Source organism: Sus scrofa, chromosome 15 (assembly GCF_054392235.1).
Source record: "Sus scrofa isolate SSC_HxYL_T2T_F1_AM1 chromosome 15, Sscrofa_HxYL_maternal_Yorkshire_Landrace_v2.0, whole genome shotgun sequence".
In the NCBI taxonomy this organism is placed as follows: domain Eukaryota; kingdom Metazoa; phylum Chordata; class Mammalia; order Artiodactyla; family Suidae; genus Sus; species Sus scrofa.
The window spans coordinates 107,959,108-107,978,186 of record NC_139397.1 but is presented as its reverse complement, the minus strand read 5'-3'; the positions used below and the strand labels follow the sequence as shown (position 1 = coordinate 107,978,186).

The 19,079-nt window shown below is 35.1% G+C and overlaps 1 protein-coding gene across 3 annotated transcripts in view; it reads left to right on the top strand.

Moving 5' to 3' along the window:
* The window catches only part of COL5A2 (collagen type V alpha 2 chain), a 146,935-nt gene extending 141,491 nt beyond the window's left edge, over positions 1-5,444 (top strand). For 2 of the 3 annotated variants that reach the window (XM_084998324.1, XM_084998325.1), the window contains 3 exons: positions 51-238; positions 2,855-3,094; positions 3,770-5,444. In XM_084998324.1, coding sequence (XP_084854450.1) covers positions 51-238; positions 2,855-3,094; positions 3,770-3,916 — 575 coding nt within the window. In that variant the 3' untranslated portion in view covers positions 3,917-5,444. The remainder of the gene's footprint in view (positions 1-50; positions 239-2,854; positions 3,095-3,769) is intronic. The other variant, NM_001105289.1, reaches the window with a different exon arrangement.
* Positions 5,445-19,079: the final 13,635 nt, after the last annotated feature.

The following is a 19,079-nucleotide window of genomic DNA, read 5'->3' as shown; positions in this document are numbered from 1 at the left end:
TAATGTTTGAAATGCTTTTTATTTAGCAAATTTTTTATTTTTGAAAATAGGTGAGTACTGGATTGATCCTAACCAGGGATCTGCTGAAGATGCAATCAAAGTTTACTGCAACATGGAAACAGGAGAAACGTGTATTTCGGCAAACCCATACAGTATACCACGGAAAATGTGGTGGGCCAGCAAATCTCCTGATTATAAGCCTGTTTGGTATGGTCTTGACATGAATAGAGGATCTCAGGTAATTTAATATGCTTACTTAAAATTGTATTCATTGCTTATCCTTATTTATTTTATTTTAATGTTTATTTAGAACTATGCTCTATTGTTTTACCAGGTTTATTTTACCATATTTATTTTGAGGTGATATAGTCTCATTGGTTACAATTGTAATATCATTGCAGAAACATGACTATGAATTAGGGAGTTCCCATTGTGGCTCAGTGGGTTAAGAACCTGACATACTCTCCATGAGGCTTACTCAATAGGTTAAGGATCTGGGGTTACCTCAAGCTATGGCATAGGTAACAGATGTGGCTCCTATCCCTTAGTGCCTTGGCTGTGACATAGGCCTGCAGCTATAGCTCCAATTTGATCCCTAGCTGAGGACTTTCATATAAAAAGAAAAAAACAACAAAAAAATACCATTATGAATTAAATCAACATAAATTTTGAATGATAATTTTCACATTGATTGAATATACAGAAGTAATTATTTTTCATATTAGTTCCTTTAATGCATTTGACACTGACAGTGGGATACAGCTGAAGGGCTCTCGCCATGGTCAAAAGACAGGGATTACATTTAGGATCAGGCAACCTAGGTGACTCGTACCTGGATCTTTACTAACTTTGGGAACTTAGAAAGTCACTTAACCTTTTGAAGCTTCAGTTTTACCATTTTAAAGTGAGGGTGCTAATATTTATCTTACAATCTCTGTGTGTAGATAAAGTACTTAATATAATGTTAATATAATATCCAGTATTTGGTAAGTTACAGATAAATATTAGATAATTAATATATTATTTTTAGTAATGGAATCCCTTTGTAAACTTTATAGTATTATTTAAACTTAAGGCATTTTTATAATTATATAAATTATGTTAATATTTTTATGAGTCCATTCCCTTCTATGTTTCTTTCATGGTCCAGTATTTAGAGTCTTAACTAGCCTTGCCACTTATGAGTGCAATATGAATCTTTTATTCCAGATCTCTTTATGGTAGTCTAACTCTAAAGTTTTCTTCTCAACTTTGGTCTTGACCTTTTCTCAGAAATCATGTGCATAATAAACGCAGTAGGAAGACATTATGGGTGTGTGCGAGATATACTAGAATCTACCATTATTTAATGAACAGGAAAATTTTTAAATTTAAATATACCAAATTGAAATATAATTTAGTTAATACATAATGTAAAAAAGCTCAAATGGAGCTTGAAAATAAAACTCAAACTAGAAGATGAGAAGGAAATATCCTACAGGAAATTATTATTTTTTTTGTAGCTTACTGTTTTATTAAGAATTTCTCAAGAAAGATGATAAAATACTCAAAATGAAAACCGTACCCTCCTGCTCAACCACTCACAAAATTTCTTACAAAATGTACAAGACCTTCTCAGTGTAAAAACAAATGACTTGTTTACTAAATATACACTGCTAGAATAATAAACCAAGAGAATTTAATAAATTGAGAATCAGAACTTATGTAAGAAATTCTTTAAGAAAATGTTTATATGTTTAATACTTAGAAATCTGGTATATACCATGTAAAATTCAACTACAAAATACTTAAGTGAGAGGTCAAGCTTTTTAATATTGTTAGCTGTAGAAAATTATTATTATTTTTTATTATTTGTTTTTCTGAGCCAGTAAAAAGTTCATAATTCATATTTTTTACAAGTTGGATTAAGAAAGATTTTATACCAGTAATTTAGTCCTAATTCTTTTTATAATTAGCAATAAAAACAGTGAGTTCCTTTTGATACACGATTGAACATCCACACCTATGCTCAAGTATATAACTTTTTCTAAAAATTAATATTCAAAATTTTTTTAAACAAATAGAGAAGCAAATTCAAAAATTTAAGTAAATTTAAACTTTCTCTGGTGAGTTATAATTATTTTTGGTTTCATCGCTACTTGTTTGAGGTAGTAAAGACAAAGGTTCTTATGAATATTTATATAAATTTTAAGATATTTCTGTGTATATAGGTAGAATATCTCATATGAAAGAATAAAAGTAATACTCTCCAAAATTTATTTGTCTGAAATTAAGACACAAACACACACACAGAGCTCTATAAAACCCATCCATATTACATATATTGGGGCCCAGGGCAGAACATTCCAAAATATGCTTCCTTGGCATATTCTTTTGAATTAAAGTTATTTAAGAAAAGGTTAATGCAAGAGGGACACTTTACTCCTGCTCTCTGTCTCCCTGAAAGCAGGAAATAAATCTCCCTTGTGAAAGGTGCCCTCCCAGTTCTGGGAGATAAAAAGACATCCTTATCCTCAGAGATGGGGAATTTAGAATCGAAAAGCCTGTATAAACAAACCTTGTTACCTCTTTACTAATTTACTACCCAAGTCCAAACTTTAAATTCCTTACCAATTAAGTACCCAAACCCAAGTCTCTTTGTCCTGTCAGTTCCTCTCAAATTTATTGTTTCTTTGTCTGAAAAGTATAACAGCTGCCTGCTTCAGCAACTTCTTAGGTCCCATTTCTAGACCTGTGTGTGACGAATTAAAGTTGTTTTTCTCTTGTTAATCTGCCTTGTGTCAGTTTTATTAGTTCAACCACAAGAACTCAAGGGAGTGGACACGAATAACAAAGACTCCTTTTGTTTTTCTAGTTTGTTTATGGAGACCACCAGTCACCTAATGCAGCCATTACTCAAATGACCTTCTTGCGACTTTTATCAAAAGAAGCCTCCCAGAACATTACTTACATCTGTAAAAACAGTGTAGGATACATGGATGATCAGGCTAAGAACCTCAAGAAAGCTGTGGTTCTGAAAGGGTCAAATGACTTAGAAATCAAAGCAGAGGGAAATGTTAGATTCAGATACACCGTTCTTCACGATACTTGCTCTGTAAGTACTTTTGATCCATTTTGATTGGGTTGAAGAAAAAAATTTATTTTGTTAAAAATACTGTCATGGTACTGGGGAGGGGCAATTTTACTCTGTATATAAACACAACAGCAGTTTATAGTTATTCCTTAGGGTGAACTTGAATGTGTGTTATATGTGAAGCACACTAGAGCATTTAATACAAGACAATAAAAAAAGGAGTGGATCCTTGCAGCTCTTTACAAAGTCACTTTGGTTCTCCCGCAAGTTACTTAATTTATTTCATCTTAATTCCATGCTTGGAGTTCTATGATTCTAAAATATATAATCAATCTGAGGTACCTTATATTTTTCACTGACTTATATGTCTTCCCCCTTGCATATCTAGATATAAAAAAAAAGATTTAATGATGAATTATGGTTTCACTTGTAAAAACCAAAAAGGCTTTCATAACTCATGTTGTTGTGACCATTTGGGAAGTTGCAAAAGAACAAAGGGCAATTCCTCAATTTAAAGCATGAGAGAAATGCCTGCCAGGTAGGCCAGTACCTCACTTTATGTCACAGTGCTCTTACTTTTAAGTAATGCTCTAAAAATTATTCTTTTACATGATAAAAATTGGTTTGGAAGTTTCTGTCTGACATCTTTGGAACGATTTGTATATCCTCTTAACTCACTGCACCATTGAATTCCAGAAACGAAATGGAAACGTGGGCAAGACCATCTTTGAATATAGAACACAGAATGTGGCACGCTTGCCCATCATAGATCTTGCCCCTGTGGATGTTGGCAGTACAGACCAAGAATTTGGCGTCGAAATTGGGCCAGTTTGTTTTGTGTAAAGCGAGCCGAGATACATCGACAATGCACACCATCCCCACCACCAGTGACCACCACCATTCACAAGACTTTGACTGTTTGAAGCTGATCCTGAGACTCTTGAAGTAATGGCTGATCCTGCATCAGCACTGTATATATGGTCTTAAGTGCCTGGCCTCCTTATCCTTCAGAATATTTATTTTACTTACAGTCCTCAAGTTTTAATTGATTGAAAATATTTTGCAATACAGCAGTTTAGGTTTAAGATGACCAATGACAATGACCACCTTTTAAAAAAAGTAAACTGATTGAATAAATAAATCTCTGTTTTCTTCAATTTATTTCAATGTAATACAAAGTTGCTTAGTATTTATGAGAAAATTCTTCTTCCTGGCAGGTAGCTTAAAGAGTGGGGTATGTAAAACCACAACATAGGTTTATTTCACATGGCTTCAGTTTGAAACATAGAAAGTAGTGCCCTTTTGTGACCTCTTATTCCCAGATTAACAATTAAAAATGAAATCAAAGTGTCTATACTTGTGATAGAAACCCACATGCATGTCTTGATGTTGTAAAACTAAAGATAGACTCTTTAGAGAGAACCATGAAAATATATCAGTTTCTGTCCTAAATAGAATTTTAAAATAATATATATTCAATGGAATTTCCGCTCAAAAAAAGTGAATTTAAATTTTGGTAAAGTGTGGTAAATCTAGACTTCTTCATTCAAATTTAAAGCTACCTTTCCCTTTTGACTCAACCTATCAATATAGATAGAAGTTAAGTGAGTAAGCCATTTGCACTTTCTCGTTTAAGAAGAATTTGATTGCAAAATAAATTCCATACAACTTTATAAACAAATGTTCAGGACCCAAAGTTGAAAGTCTTCCACATGTACAAACTCATCTTCCTCAAGCCTATAATGAAAAAGATTTAGAAACTCAGAGTTGCAGGACTCTGATCAAATGTGATGACTAGAATTAGAACATTTGGCCTTTGAACTCTCATAGGAAAAATGACCCAATATTTCTTAGCATGAGCTACCTCATCTCTAGAAGCTGGGATGGACTTAACTATTCTTGTTTATATTTTAGATACTAAAAGGTGCTATGCTTCTGTGATTATTCCAAGACTGGAGATAGGCAGGGCTAAAATGTATTATTATTTTTCCTTTAATGATGGTGCTAAAATTCCTTCTATAAAATTCTTTAAAAATAAAGATGGTTTCATCAGTACCATTTGTGAAAACGTAACTGTTAGATTTCCCGTTTCTGAAAGAAGGAGCATTGTTCCAGTGCCTTTTCACTGTTCATCTGTCATACTGTATCTGGAATGTTTTGTAATACTTGCATGTTTCTTAGACTAGAACATGTAGGTGCCCTTATGTCTCAAGGATTTTTTTTTTTCCTTAATTGCATTTGTTGGCTCCATTTTTATTTTTTTCTTTAAAAATAAACAGCTGGGACCATCCCAAAGGACAAGCCATGCACACAACTTTAGTCATGTATCTCTGCAAAGCATTGAATTAAATGCACGCTTTTGTCATGTCAATGGTTTTTGTTTCGTGGAATTCCTTTGAACTTATGAGATCCATTTCATTTTCAATAGTGAAAAGTAGGTGTTGTGGTATTCTTTGTTTGCCATTTGTTTAAAAGATAAAACAACAAATACCTTTCATCTTGTAGATACTGGCTTATAATGAAAAATCAATTTGCAGAATCACTCACAAAGGCAACAGGACACTAATTCTCACTGTCTATGCCCTTAAAAATCTCAGGGTCATAACTATTGATAAAAAGAGAAAAGCAACTGATTTTTCATGGTTGAATAAACTGATAATAAAACATATGTCTCAATGTATCACATATGAATTTAGCGTAAATGTTTTCAGAGTTTTCTTTCACTATTTATTTCACAATATTGTTTTTCCCCAAATTGGTTATTATTGAGCTCCACATCCTGAACTTGAATATGCATATACCTAAAGATTTGTGAGTTTTGTTTGTATTAAAACTTCCTCCAAGGCCAACTTAGAAAGGTTGTGCAATTTCAGTTGAATGAGACAGAAATGTGTTGATTCTCTTACCTCAAAAGCACTAATAACTTCCGGCTATAGAAATACCACTTCTTATTTGGAGCTCATACATGTTATAAATGTGATTCTGCCCCATTCCAGGAGCCCTCAAATTTCTTGCCCAAGTTCCAGATCTATAGGTCCCTTTAGATTAGAGTACTTCTTTCCTTTGTGCCCAATAGGCACCTCAAACTCTACATCATCATAAGTGAAATATCTACATCTGGGGAGTATGGGTGACATTAATCTTTTATTACTTTATTAAAAATGCAAATGAAAAATCCCCAAATTAACAAAAATGAAGAAAAAGCAACGAAACACAAATGTCACCCCAAAAGTTCCAAACTCATAATACAAAATTTGGCAAAGTATGACCAGTTTCAATATAACTGATTCCAAATTGAAAAGAGATTCTAAGAAATTTTGGAGAACAATTCTTTTCAAGAGAACAATGTTACATGGCAGAAAGCAACTGAAAAAAAAAAAAAAAAAATTCCTCAAACCAATGATTGAAACTATCTCAGAGTCCCTGTCCCGTCGTGAAAAAAAAAGAACCATCTCAAGATAACTCTTTTCTTTGAAAGTATAAAGATTTTAGGAGACACTAAGCATAATCTCTTAAAAGCTAATTTGGAGGCTGAGGGCAATGATGGACAAAGACAACCAAAGTCCTGGAGCATGGAGCAAGCCAGTAAATAGGCTGATGCTTTCATCACGCTGGCTGGCTTACCCAAGAGTAGCTTTTCTTAGCCTTCTTTATCAGTACATCATTTTACTCAATAGTGAAGTGTCAGCATTCCCCAGGGATCAGTCTTTTTCTCTTTATTCTCACACTCAATACTGTCTTATCACTGGCCCTTATCCATGCATGGCTTTAATTACTGTCTAATGTCATTACTTCCGATGTACATACCTAATCCAGATCTCTCCTGGGAGCTCAAGAATTGCACATGCAAATGTTTAACTCACCAGCTTCCTTTGGACTTCAGGGGTACTTGTAACTCATTATGTTAAAAAGAATTATGGTATTTGTATCTCAAGGCTGGTTTATATTCTATGTTCCCAATATCCCAGGTAAGAGCCTCATAATTCATCTATTTAGGCACCAGAAACCTGATAGTCATTCTTGTCACCCCTCTCTCTGGCATTGCTAAGTATTTTCAGTTTCAACTCCTAAATGTTCCTTAGGGCCATACCCTTTGTTCCATCTCTGCTGCCACTATCCTAGTCCACATTGTCATTGTTTCTCACCTGGGCTCCCTCAATAGCCTAATAATGGTTTTGCAAGCATCTTGCTCTCTTCTAATCCATTCTTCCCAGGAGATCCAAAGCAATCAATCTGAAATATAAACATGAATACATCACCTTACTCTCCCTCTCCATCCAACACACACACGCGCACACACACACCCCTTAAAAAAACTTCAGTGGTATTGTACGAGGCTCTGGCATGACCTGACTTCCTGTCTAGTTCTCAAGCTTCATTTTGCCACCAGCTGCCTTACTCTCTGCTCCCCCACAATAATTTTCTGTCATTTTCCCAAAAGCCAGAGTCGCCATCCTGTCAGAGGCCATTTGCATTTATATTTCTGTTGCCCAGTTTACTTGTACTTATCTTTTAGAGCTCTGTTCAATGCTGCATCCTCATGAAATCCCTCCTAGACTCCTCAACCTTCACTACCTCCCAGGTTAGATAAAATCTCCCTTTATAAATTTTCTTGGCAGTCTGTATTTTTCCCTTACAGCATAAATTATGATGCTTTCTGTAATTGTATGATTACTTGATTAATACCAATCTTCTCTATTAATTGATTTGTTACAAAGCCAGGGGATATTCAGAAGAATCCAACATACTTCTTGGTATTTGTGTTTGTTCCAAATACATTCATTGAATGAATGATGAGAAAACATACACTGTATGACTGGAAAAGTATATTTAGAGAATATTCATATTTGATGTATGTACTAGTGTGAAGCACTTATTATCACTACCATATTATGATTACTGTTTATAGTGTATTAGTGGATAGAAAACATAATAGAAGAAATGATTCTATGCACAAAAGCAATAGCAACATACAACACTAAGGACTTAATTTGACAAGTCAATTGTAGAGCGTGATAGAAAAAAACTATAACTCTTGGCTGACATAATGTAAAATCATATGAAAATGGGAATAATTGTGCCTTTTTCTCACATAGGGAAGTTCATTACCTGAAAAATGTAATTCTTTTTCCTAAATTAATACATAAGTACAATCTTACTCAAAATCCCTATAGGATTTTAAAAGCATGGAAAATGATGAAATCACTTTAGGGCTCATTAGAATCAAAAATATGCAAGAAAGTTATAAGGAATCCTCCCCAAAATAGAAATGAGTAGTCAAGATGTGTCACTGTTCCTACCAGACATGAAAAATAATAGATAGCTACACACCATAGTGAAAGAAGAGGTTAGAATTGAATCTATATATACTAGAATTTAATGTATAGCTCAATTAATTCTCATTTATTCAATAGATGGTATTAGTTGATAGACATTTATCACTTTAAAGAATGTTTTTTTTATTTTATTTTATTTTATTTTTTTTGTCTTTTTGCCATTTCTAGGGCTGCACTCGTGGCACATGGAGGTTCCCAGACTAGGGGTCTAATTGGAGCTGTAGCCACTGGCCTATGCCAGAGCCACAGCAACGCGGGATCCAAGCCACATCTGCAACCTACACCACAGCTCAAAGCAATGCCGGATCCTTAACCCAAAGAGCAAGGCCAGGGATCGAACCCATAACCTCATAGTTCCTAGTTGGATTTGTTAACCACTGAGCCATGATGGGAACTCTAAATATTTTCTTCTCATTTCCCAAGTGGACTTAATATTTCAATTTAAAAAAACCTCTCAATATATTATTTGCATAAAATATTTTGAGTAGTTTTATAATCTTGGAATGATAATGAAAAGAAATATATAAATAACAAAGTAAAATGTTGAAAGATCAGATTCTAAATTTAAAATTTACATTTTAAATCTATATTATAAAACTCTCAATAAGCATACTTACAAGCTTGTTCAAACAGGGAAAAATTTAGTGATAACTATGACAGAAAAGACTTCATATACTTTACCTGCAAAAATCCCTTAAACTTATGCACAAAAAAATTAAATGATGCAAAATCCCATATAGATAATTCAGAAAGCCATAATATAAAGGCCAATAAATATGTGGAAGATATGTAATATTATTATAAATAAAAAAATGGTATGAAAACAGTCAGATATTACATACCATCTATATGAATTTGACAAATGTTAGAATGTCTGGTTGTGTTAGGTATAAAAGAAGATGCAGGAAAACACTCAAAAACACTTTCTGTCTGTTTTTCCTACTGGATGTGGAATGAATAAAGTCATTTTATCAAATCAGTTTACTTAGAATTCCTGTAAATGTGACCAGTTATGGCCAGAAATGATCTGGGGTAAGATAAAGAGCAGGATACACTGGTATCTTCCAGGACAATGAATTTTTAACACATGCTTAGTAACTTAAAATATCTCTTGCAAAAATTGCAAATACAAATAGAAAATAGAGTGGAACTTAAAATTTACATAACAAAACTGATTTCACAATGGTGACCAATTCATTTACTCTATAGCCTAAGAATCTGTTGTGAGTGCCTGTTTTGCATGTGTATTTCATGTAAGGATATTGGTGTGTTTTTTTTGTTTGGAAAGTAAAATGATTATCCAGTTGATGCTACAGGAAGTCCCATGCTTTATATGTTGTTGTAACCATTTTAACTTTTAGTGGGTAAAACAGACCAACACACCAACTGAATTGAATGCATGGTGATAACTGATCTAAATGGAGTATGCACGGTGGTATCATAGATGTATGCCCTCTAAACAAGGCTGGGGTTTGGAGAGGAGAAGGAGCAAAGATAACTAGCTGGAAAATGCTTCTCAATGAGTTTTAAGGGATAAAGAGAAATGGGATAAATGAGAAATGAAGTCATACCAGATAAAAAAGAACAGCATAACAAGGCATGTGGTTCTTAAAAGATGTGGCTTGTTTGGGCAACCCCAAATGGGCCAGCATGGCAGTCAATTGCATACAAGGGATTGTTGGAAGATAAAGTAGAAAGCTTTACCATGAAGGTACATCAAGCTAAAGAGAATGAAAATTATTCTGAAATTTTTTTCTCTTTTTTTAGCTCTTATTTTTGGTTCTCAGCTAGAGGGTGTAACCATACTCTCTAGGGGGGCCTTGTAAATGCCTGAGGAAGGTGTTTGTCATTAAAAAATTGGGAAATATGCTAGGCTTTTTGTGGATGGGCCAAAGATGTTGAATATCTTGCATGTAGGCTAATACCTTAGAACAAAATCTAAAGTATCAGTAGCATTCCCACTGTGGCACAGTGGGCTAAGAGTACCACTGCAGTGGCTCAGGTCACTATGGAGGTGCTGATTGGTTTCCAGGCCTTGGGTAGTGGGTTAAAGAATCCTGTGTTGCTATAGCTTCAACATAGTTTGCATCTGTGGTTCAGATTTAATCACTGGCCCAGGAACTTCCATATGCAGTGGGCACAGCCATTAAATAAATTAGTTAATAAAGTTAATTAAATGGCAATAAAACTTTTACTGCAAAATACTGAAGTGTTTTAGGCAAGTAAAACACATGTAGTGATTGCATCTTGGAAAGATCACCTCAGCATCAGTCCTCAGGGAGAACTTTTTAACGGGGAACTGCCAACAGAGAGACTAGTTAAAACAATTTTGGAGGAAAAGAAACGGAATGAGAAGTCAATACCACTGAGGATAGAGAAAGAGAGAGGGACTTGAGAGATAATTAAAAAATAGAATCAACATAATCTTGTTAAAGAGTGGGATGGTAAGGAAGTGAGAAATTTAGGATTATTCTCCAGTTTCTCACTTTTTAGGTAGCTGAATGGAAGATGACGACATTTACAGTATGGGAGATAGAGAACAAAATAGTCTGAGGTTGTAATTGATGTATTTGTGGAGCATCTCTCAGGGGATAAGTTGGGGAGTAGACCTAAAAATATGAGAGCCATCACATCGAGAAGCTATTAGAGCTTGGGGTGGGAATGAGGTCACTCAAGAAGGATGTCAAAGGAGAGCAGTGAGCCAGAACAGATCACCCAGAAACACCAATATTTAGGGGAAAAGAGAGAAAGAGGAAAATCATGTTCCTATTATTAGGAATATTATTTTTCAGTTATAGGATCCTGAACCTTGGTTGCTAAATGTAACCGTGAACTTTGGAAAAGATTGACTGAAGCCTCCTTTGATGCAAGAATGCAGTTCTTATTCTCATTTTTACACTAAACTCAAGAAGATCAAGAGAAGGAAATATGAAGAAAGATGAAAATTCTGGTTGAAAATAAATCTGAGCAAAGATACCAATGAGAATGTTATATATAATAAGAAACCCTAAAGATAAAATTTTACTAATTGAGCATGATCCTATATAACTTGTACTTTTAATTCTCTGCTGGATTTTATTTTGATACCACCAATACACATAAATGGTACTTAATTCACATTGATTCCTTACCATGAGACTATCATCCAAGTTAAACCAAAAACATGAAGATTACATTCATTTTTATCTAGGAACTTAAATTTCACATTTTAAGGAGGGCATACCAAAAACCTATGCATATAAACAACGACGGTTAATTCCATTAATATTAGAAGAGTTTGGGCTATGCCCACATGAGGTAAAAAAAACGTGGATCAAAGTGTAAATAAATAGAGGAAGGTAGATCTGCATTGTGAACAATTTTCCCACCAGCTGGAACTGTTATGAGATTGATCTTATAATGAAAGGCAGCTGGGGATAAAGAACGACCACATCTGTTAGTCACTTTAATGAGAAAAATGCAACAGAAATTGAGGACAGCTGTAGTCAAAATGTAAGCCCTAAAGATTCAGATAGGAAGCTGCTGTCCAAGTCCCTCCCTGAAACATCAGACACGTTTCTTTGCAGAATTAATGCTGTTTTCTGTGGATTCTTGCAGGCAGTGGCAGTCTTTGCGCCTTCAAATCTGTGCTCCTGCTGCCTCCATGGGGGACAGTTTCCAGGTGGTTTAAATTCAAGGTGAAATTTGAAAATCAGATCCAAATTGTTTTTATCAAAATCACAAATGATAACCCTCATTCTGTTTAGTTTCCTCTATGCCCTCATAACTCTTGAGTTAATCCCAACCTTAGCCCTCAAAATTAAAGCCTCCTTTTCCTAAACCATTGAAAACTCCAGGATGCCAACCAGACTCTGTGATGCTTTCTTCCTTCTCATCACAGTCACATCATGCTGTCCTTTTGCCCTTTTCTTTGGAAGTTCTGCTCCCTAATAATTTCATTCTGGAGCCAGATGATTTCATCGACCATCTGTATAAGGATACTTTCCAAATCTACTTAGCCGCCCCTGACCTGGTATTCTCCAATCAGTCACACATTTTATCATGTTGAACCACCCTTCCAAATGAATCACTGTCATGGTGAACTGCCACGTAGAAAGCTCTGCGGAAGACTGAAGTTGCGCAACTTTCCACTGAGTTCTTCTGTGTTAAATAGAAACATCTCCTGCATGACTTCTGATGTCCTCCTTTTGCTGTCCCCATTTTCCCCTCTTAACCTAATTTCCTCAGTAAGTATGTCTACACCCTGTGACTCTTCCCTCGGTCTAGTCTTTGAAAAAAAAAAAAAAAAAAAAAGTTCTCTGTGTCCTTGCCAAGTCTCTTTAGTCTCATCCTTTTCTTCCCTAAAATGAAGACTCATCCTTCTTTATCCTGCAACAGGTTCATTATAGAAGAATGTATTCATTCTTTATTGCCTATAAACCTGATTCTGTTTCACTATACTTCCCTTGAACTTGTGCTCCCCTTGAGCAACAGCCTGCCAATATTTAATATCATTCTTTTGATGGATCTCCATGAAATGTAGATTAGAAAAAAAAAAGACAAAAATCTGTCACCTTGCTATTCTAAGCTCTTTGGTGCAGACTCTAACACCACTACATGAAACCCATGCTTCAGCTGAAACTGGGCTAATATAAATTGCCAAATATACTTCACATAACCTTTCCTGAATGCCTCCAAAGAGGCATGATGGTTCCATTCTTGTGCCTCTCTATGTGACTTATATCATTCTTTCTTTCTTTGTTTTGGCGACATCCATGGCATGCAGAAGTTCCCGGGACAGGGATGGAACTTGAGCCACAAATCCCCACCTGCTAGGCCACCAGGGAACTCCTTTCTAACTTTCTAATACAACTTATTACTTTGAGTCCTGTGACATGTTGGTTTCTAAATTTTGTGGAATCTTGTTCTATTGCTCAAATCTTTTTGAGCATGTAGTTCTGAGCTTTGCATTAATAATTGCTCAATAATGTCGTTGAGTTGATATAAATAGATTTAGGTAGCCCGGATTTGTCACCATCCCATGACCGTGGAATAATCATTCCTGTTTCTAATTCTCCTTTTTTTTTTTTTTTTGGTTTCTTACTCTAAAGTAGCTTTCATTTGCTCCAGTTTACCAAAATCATACTCCTTTACTGTACAACTCAAGTTTAATTTTCTTAAAGAAGAATGTTATGACAGTATAATCATCACTGGCCAATTCATTTTCTACTCTACTACCTAGATCTTGCACGGTTGACAGAGCACAATTTAGCACTTAATTGTTCATCTTGAAGGCTTTTGTACCATTTCATATGGGTTCAAATGATCTATTCTAGACAACACATTCCTAACAGAGAGGAATCATGTGTTATATTTCCCTAGAGTGTTTGGCGGAGTGTGAGAGTGGAATCGGAGCTTGTAGTAGATAATGTGTTGTTCCAGCCATGTTATCTCTTCAGAGCCAGAGTGTTGACCTATCAGCTCCTATTACGGAGGGCTCACGGCCATGTCCCTCACTGAAGATTCCTTCAGTTGCCAAGACTGCCTTACAGAAGTTTCCCCTACTCTCCATTCCTTCCAGGTTCTGGCCCAGAGTCAGCGAGTATCTGAGTGAAGGATACACAGACCCATCCTTCTTACTGTGAATTACAACAATTCAGAAAGGCCATCTTGGCGCCAGAGCTTCTTGGAGGATTGCCAGAAGCCTCCGTGTCAACTGCATGTGGGTCATCTTCTCTTTCTGTCCAAGCTTGGCTTTCAGTATCTCCTGAGCTGATGCCCAATAAATCTTCCATACATAAGTCGCCATCGTAGAGTATGTTTCCAGGGAACCTAATCTAAGACAGAAGTTAAATATTTTAATTTTTTTCTCCCTTTTATTTAATTGTGAAATGTCTCATTTTCAAAATTCCAACAAACATATAGTTGCTTTCCCATTAACACTAAACTGGCATGAAATACAGTAATTCCCATTTATAACTTTTATGGACTACATAGGGTGGCCTTCTGTTAATAAATGTCATGACAAATGTGGTTAAAAAGATGTCAAGTCATTCTATGTATTTTAGTGAAAACACTCAGGAGTCTAAAGGGAAATACTTTTTGAACAAGATTTAAAGAGGTGAAAAGAAGAAGGGGAAGCAAAAATTATCAGACAAGAATTTGTTTAAAAAAATACTGGCTATGGATCTTAATCTTTTTTCCTTTATGGCATTGAGTCAAAAGTGATTCTTCGACAATTTCTGACAACTTTGGGTGTGGTAAAGTGGGAAACATACAATTTGGTGAGAGGTTTCATGTATGCTCTGTCACATGAAATATTTTCACCAATGTTGTATCAAGCTCACTTAGTGAGTTATGACTCAATGGAGAGTTATGTCTGAAAGGAAAATATTTTTCACAGTTTATGACTCACTTTTAAAAATAAAGACATTCCTCTAAGACAGAACTCAGACAAGTATAATTTTAGTATAAACTAGATAACAGTACAGTCACTTTGGTGTTATTTCTAACCTTGGTGCCATTCCTTTAATTTTTTTCTCTATATTTTTCCTAATTATTATCAAAATAAAAAATTCATGGATAAAAATGGTATTGTGTTAAATGAAATAAGCACTATACAGAATTGTACATGTGTTTTGTCAGAATTATGTCATATTCAAAGAAGACTTTAAAGAAGGGTTCACTGATGTGAGAAATAATTTTTGTCTTACTTATCTCCATTTTACAAAAATGTTATAATGACTGCAAAAATTTTACCCCCAAGACATAAAATAAATTTTACGAGTGAAATAATTTTTGCTTAGATACCAGTTTGAAGGTAAAGAGAGTTCTATTCCATTCTCCATCAAGAAAGAGATAAGGTGAGAACTGTGAATTAGAAGATTTAATTACATCAGTATTTGACATCTATATGTATAGGAAAATTAATATAAACTCACATGATCTTACTTTTTATTTTTTATTTTATTTTATTTTTTGCTGCACGTGCAGCATGCAAAAATCCCCAAGCCAGGTCAAACATTGCTACAGCAGTGACCCAAGCCACAGCAGTGACAGCACCAGATCGTTAACCCACTTAGCCACCAGGTAAATCCTTGAGCTCACTTTTTAAAATATGTAATTAGTGGCCTTGGAATACATCAATCTTAAGCTTCCTTATCCTCTAGATATGCTATAATTCTCAAATTTAAACCACATTTTTATTCACATAATGTCTAGGTCACTACAATTTCCTGATTTCCCATCATTTCTACTTCATCTCCTTATCTGCTTCTTTTTCACTTCTCCAACCTGTAAAATATTCAACTATCCCAGAGTTCAGTTCTTATGCAATTTCTCCTTTCTTTCAAAACTCAATCTTTTGATGATTGATCTATTTCCATGGATATAAAGTCTACACATATGCTAAAATTCCTAAATTTATTTCCCTAAATTGGACCTCTCTTCTGACCTCCAGATTTCTAACTTCCAACTCAGCAAGTCTACTTAGATGATTGATTCTTAGATGATAGATTCATTCTAAATTTAACGTGCCCAGTCTTGTTAAATCTTTTAGCACTTCAAAATCTTTTACCTTGACAGTCTCCTCCATCTCAGCTACTTGTGACTGTTCTTCCAGTTAATCAGGCCAAAACATTTGGATTCATGTTTGGCACCTCATTCTTTTAGACCGTATCTCCAATTTGTTAGCACTTTCCACTGCCTCTCTATTCAAAGTATATCCATAACCTGATTACTTTTCATCACTTCCACTATTACCATCCAGGTGGAGGCTACCTTCACCAAAGTATTGCAGTGGACTCTGAACTGTTTTAATAGATTCTGTTCCAATATGCTATTATCTCAAAAGAGCAGTCACAGCAACATTCTAAGACCATTAAGCAAGATCGTGTCATCCATTTGCTCAATGGTTCCTCATCTCACTGAGAACAAAGGCAAAAATCCTCATGGCAACGAAATAAAAGTAGGGTGATCATATAATATCATCAAATCAGGATACTTATGAGAGTTCTAAAATTTTAAATGTTTTGAGACATTAAATAAACATGCATAAACTGGGGTTTTCCTCGGAAAACCTGGACCTATGGTTTCCTCCCTATATGATACCATACAGTCTGTCTCTCATTCTTTCTGTAGTCTTTTCTTGTACTACACTTCCATGTGCTAACTCTGCTCCAAATATGCTACCTTTGCTGTTTCTTTGAGTACACCAAGAATATCCCTCAGCTTGGAATGATCCTCAAGACTACCATATTGCTTAATTCATGAAAAATATTTGAAAACTTTAGTGGGAATTTTAATTAGAACATAGAATATATGAGTCTTTAGTTTCATGAAATGCAGATGTAGATTTATAAGTTATCTTCAGTGAAAGTGATGACTAAAATTGTGGAATTAGATAAGATTGTTAAGGGAGAAAAATTAGATTTTTAAAGTGACTAATTTACTCTAATGACTTGGATAGAGGAAGATGAAGGAGATAGAAAAGGGATGGCCAGGTATTAGTGAGGAAATTCACTTCAGCTAAGCTATCTTCTCAATGATTGGTACACATGAGATGTTCAATAAACATTTTATGATCAAGTTGGTTAACATGAAGATAATAGCACCTCACAGGATTAAAGTGAATGAGATCAATGTTTAAAGTGACCAGATCAATGTTTGTCCTATGGTAACTGCCCATTAGTTATGTTGTTATTGCAGGGGACAACATCCAGAGCACTGACCTTCTTCATTCGAGATGCTAGCACTATGAACTCATTGTTTGGCAATTGGGTGAAAGTCCTATGGCCTGTGCAGTTGTTCAACTAAGCTCTCCTTTCACCTGCACTGGATTTTTATCATTAAAAAAATTTTTTTTGCTTATAAAATATTCAATGGGCAGTTACTGCAGTAGCTCAAGGGTAATGAGCCTGACTAACATCCATAATTATGTGGGTTCAATCACTGGCCTTGCTCAGTGGGTTTAGTATCTGGCATTGCCATGTGCAGTGTTGTATGTTGCAGATGCACCTCAGATCCTGGGTTGCTGTGACTGTGGTGTAGACTGGCAGCTGCAGCTCCAATTTGATGTCTACCCCGGGAACTTTCATGTGCCTCAGATTCGGCCCTTAAAAAAAAATTAAATGAAGCAGCCACAGGCAACCCATTTAAAAGAGTCCATCTAGTAGGCCACTATCAATTAGCCATCATTAAAGATATTTCTGGAATTCCCGTTGTGGCTCAGCACGTTAAGAACCTGACTAGTATCCATGATCCCTGGCCTTGCTCAGTGGGTTAACAATATGCCATTGCCTTGAGCTGTGGTGTAGGTTTCAGTTGTAACCCAGATCCTATGTTGCTATGGCTACAGCTTAGGCCAGCAGCTACAGCTCTGATTCTACCCCTAGCCTGGGAATTTCCATATCACTCAAGTGCAGCCCTAAAAACAAGAAAAAAAAATTCTGTTAAGATTTAAAAAAAACAAAAAAAACAAAAAAAAAACATGCCACCCTGCTGTCTCTTCCGGTTCTTCTTACTTTAGTTTATGATAGTCTAGAGAGTCCCTTTAGCATGGACTCCTGTCATTTCCACTGAAACTAAGAGGTTTTTCTCAGTTGGATTTTGTCTACTTCTATTTTTGACTACAGACACATTTACAAGGAGGTTTTCAAAGGTGCTTTCACACATCTGGCTATGTATTTCTCAAGACCTTGGTGGTCCACCTTGAGCATATAAGCCATTCTGACAGTCTATCTTACATTTTTGAGTTACATTCTCCTTTTGCCAAGACGTTTGCGATGTCTCACATTCATTTACTTTGGGCTGCTTCTGAGGCCTGGTTCAGTTAACCAACCATGTTCATAATTATAACTTTCCTAGCACTCACTGTTACATTGACCTAAAGATAAATTTTATCTAATTTGAATTGCACAATTCTTCTTTGTTTAGTAACTTCACCACTCAACTCCACACATATGGCTCAGATTTTAGACAACATTAATTAACTAAATCCTTCTATTCTTTTCATGTGTAAGCTTCCTCCTAAGATCAACCTTTTAATTATTACCTCCCTGAAGCATTCTGAGATCTGACTCTAGTTGTAAATCTGAAGACAATAATCAGTTGTGCTAGTGAGGTATGAGGAGAATTGGTCTTTTCTCATAGGCATCTTGCATTTTAAGAAAGGCAGAATTATTATCAGGCAGGAAATAAGGGATCTTATTTTAGATGGATAAAGAAATATAATGTGAAACAGGAATGTTTGAAGAGAATTCTTCCAGAAATCCCATTCAAATTTCTGGGATCTTCTTATTTCCTAATTACATAAAAATCAAACAGAGAATTAGAAAATCTATTTAGATTTGTGTTGAAGTTGTTTATCTGCTGAATTAAGATTTATATTTGCTTTGCAGTTATCTCAAAATTCTACAAAGAGATGAGTTTTAAAATATATTTTAAACTATTTATGTTTTTATTTTTGCACAGGGAAATGCTATAGCTTTCCTGCCTCCCCTTGAGTCAAGAATTTTGGGATTTGAACTTGTCATTCTTTTTCTGTGCTTCATTAGAAAAGCAGCCATACCCCCCCCATGCTGTCTAGCAATTTCTCATGAAATTTAAATGTATTATTGTACAGCAGAGACCATTCATCTTCTTAAGTCTTGACTTCAAAGTGAAAATCATTCCAGGTAACCACAAATAATAAA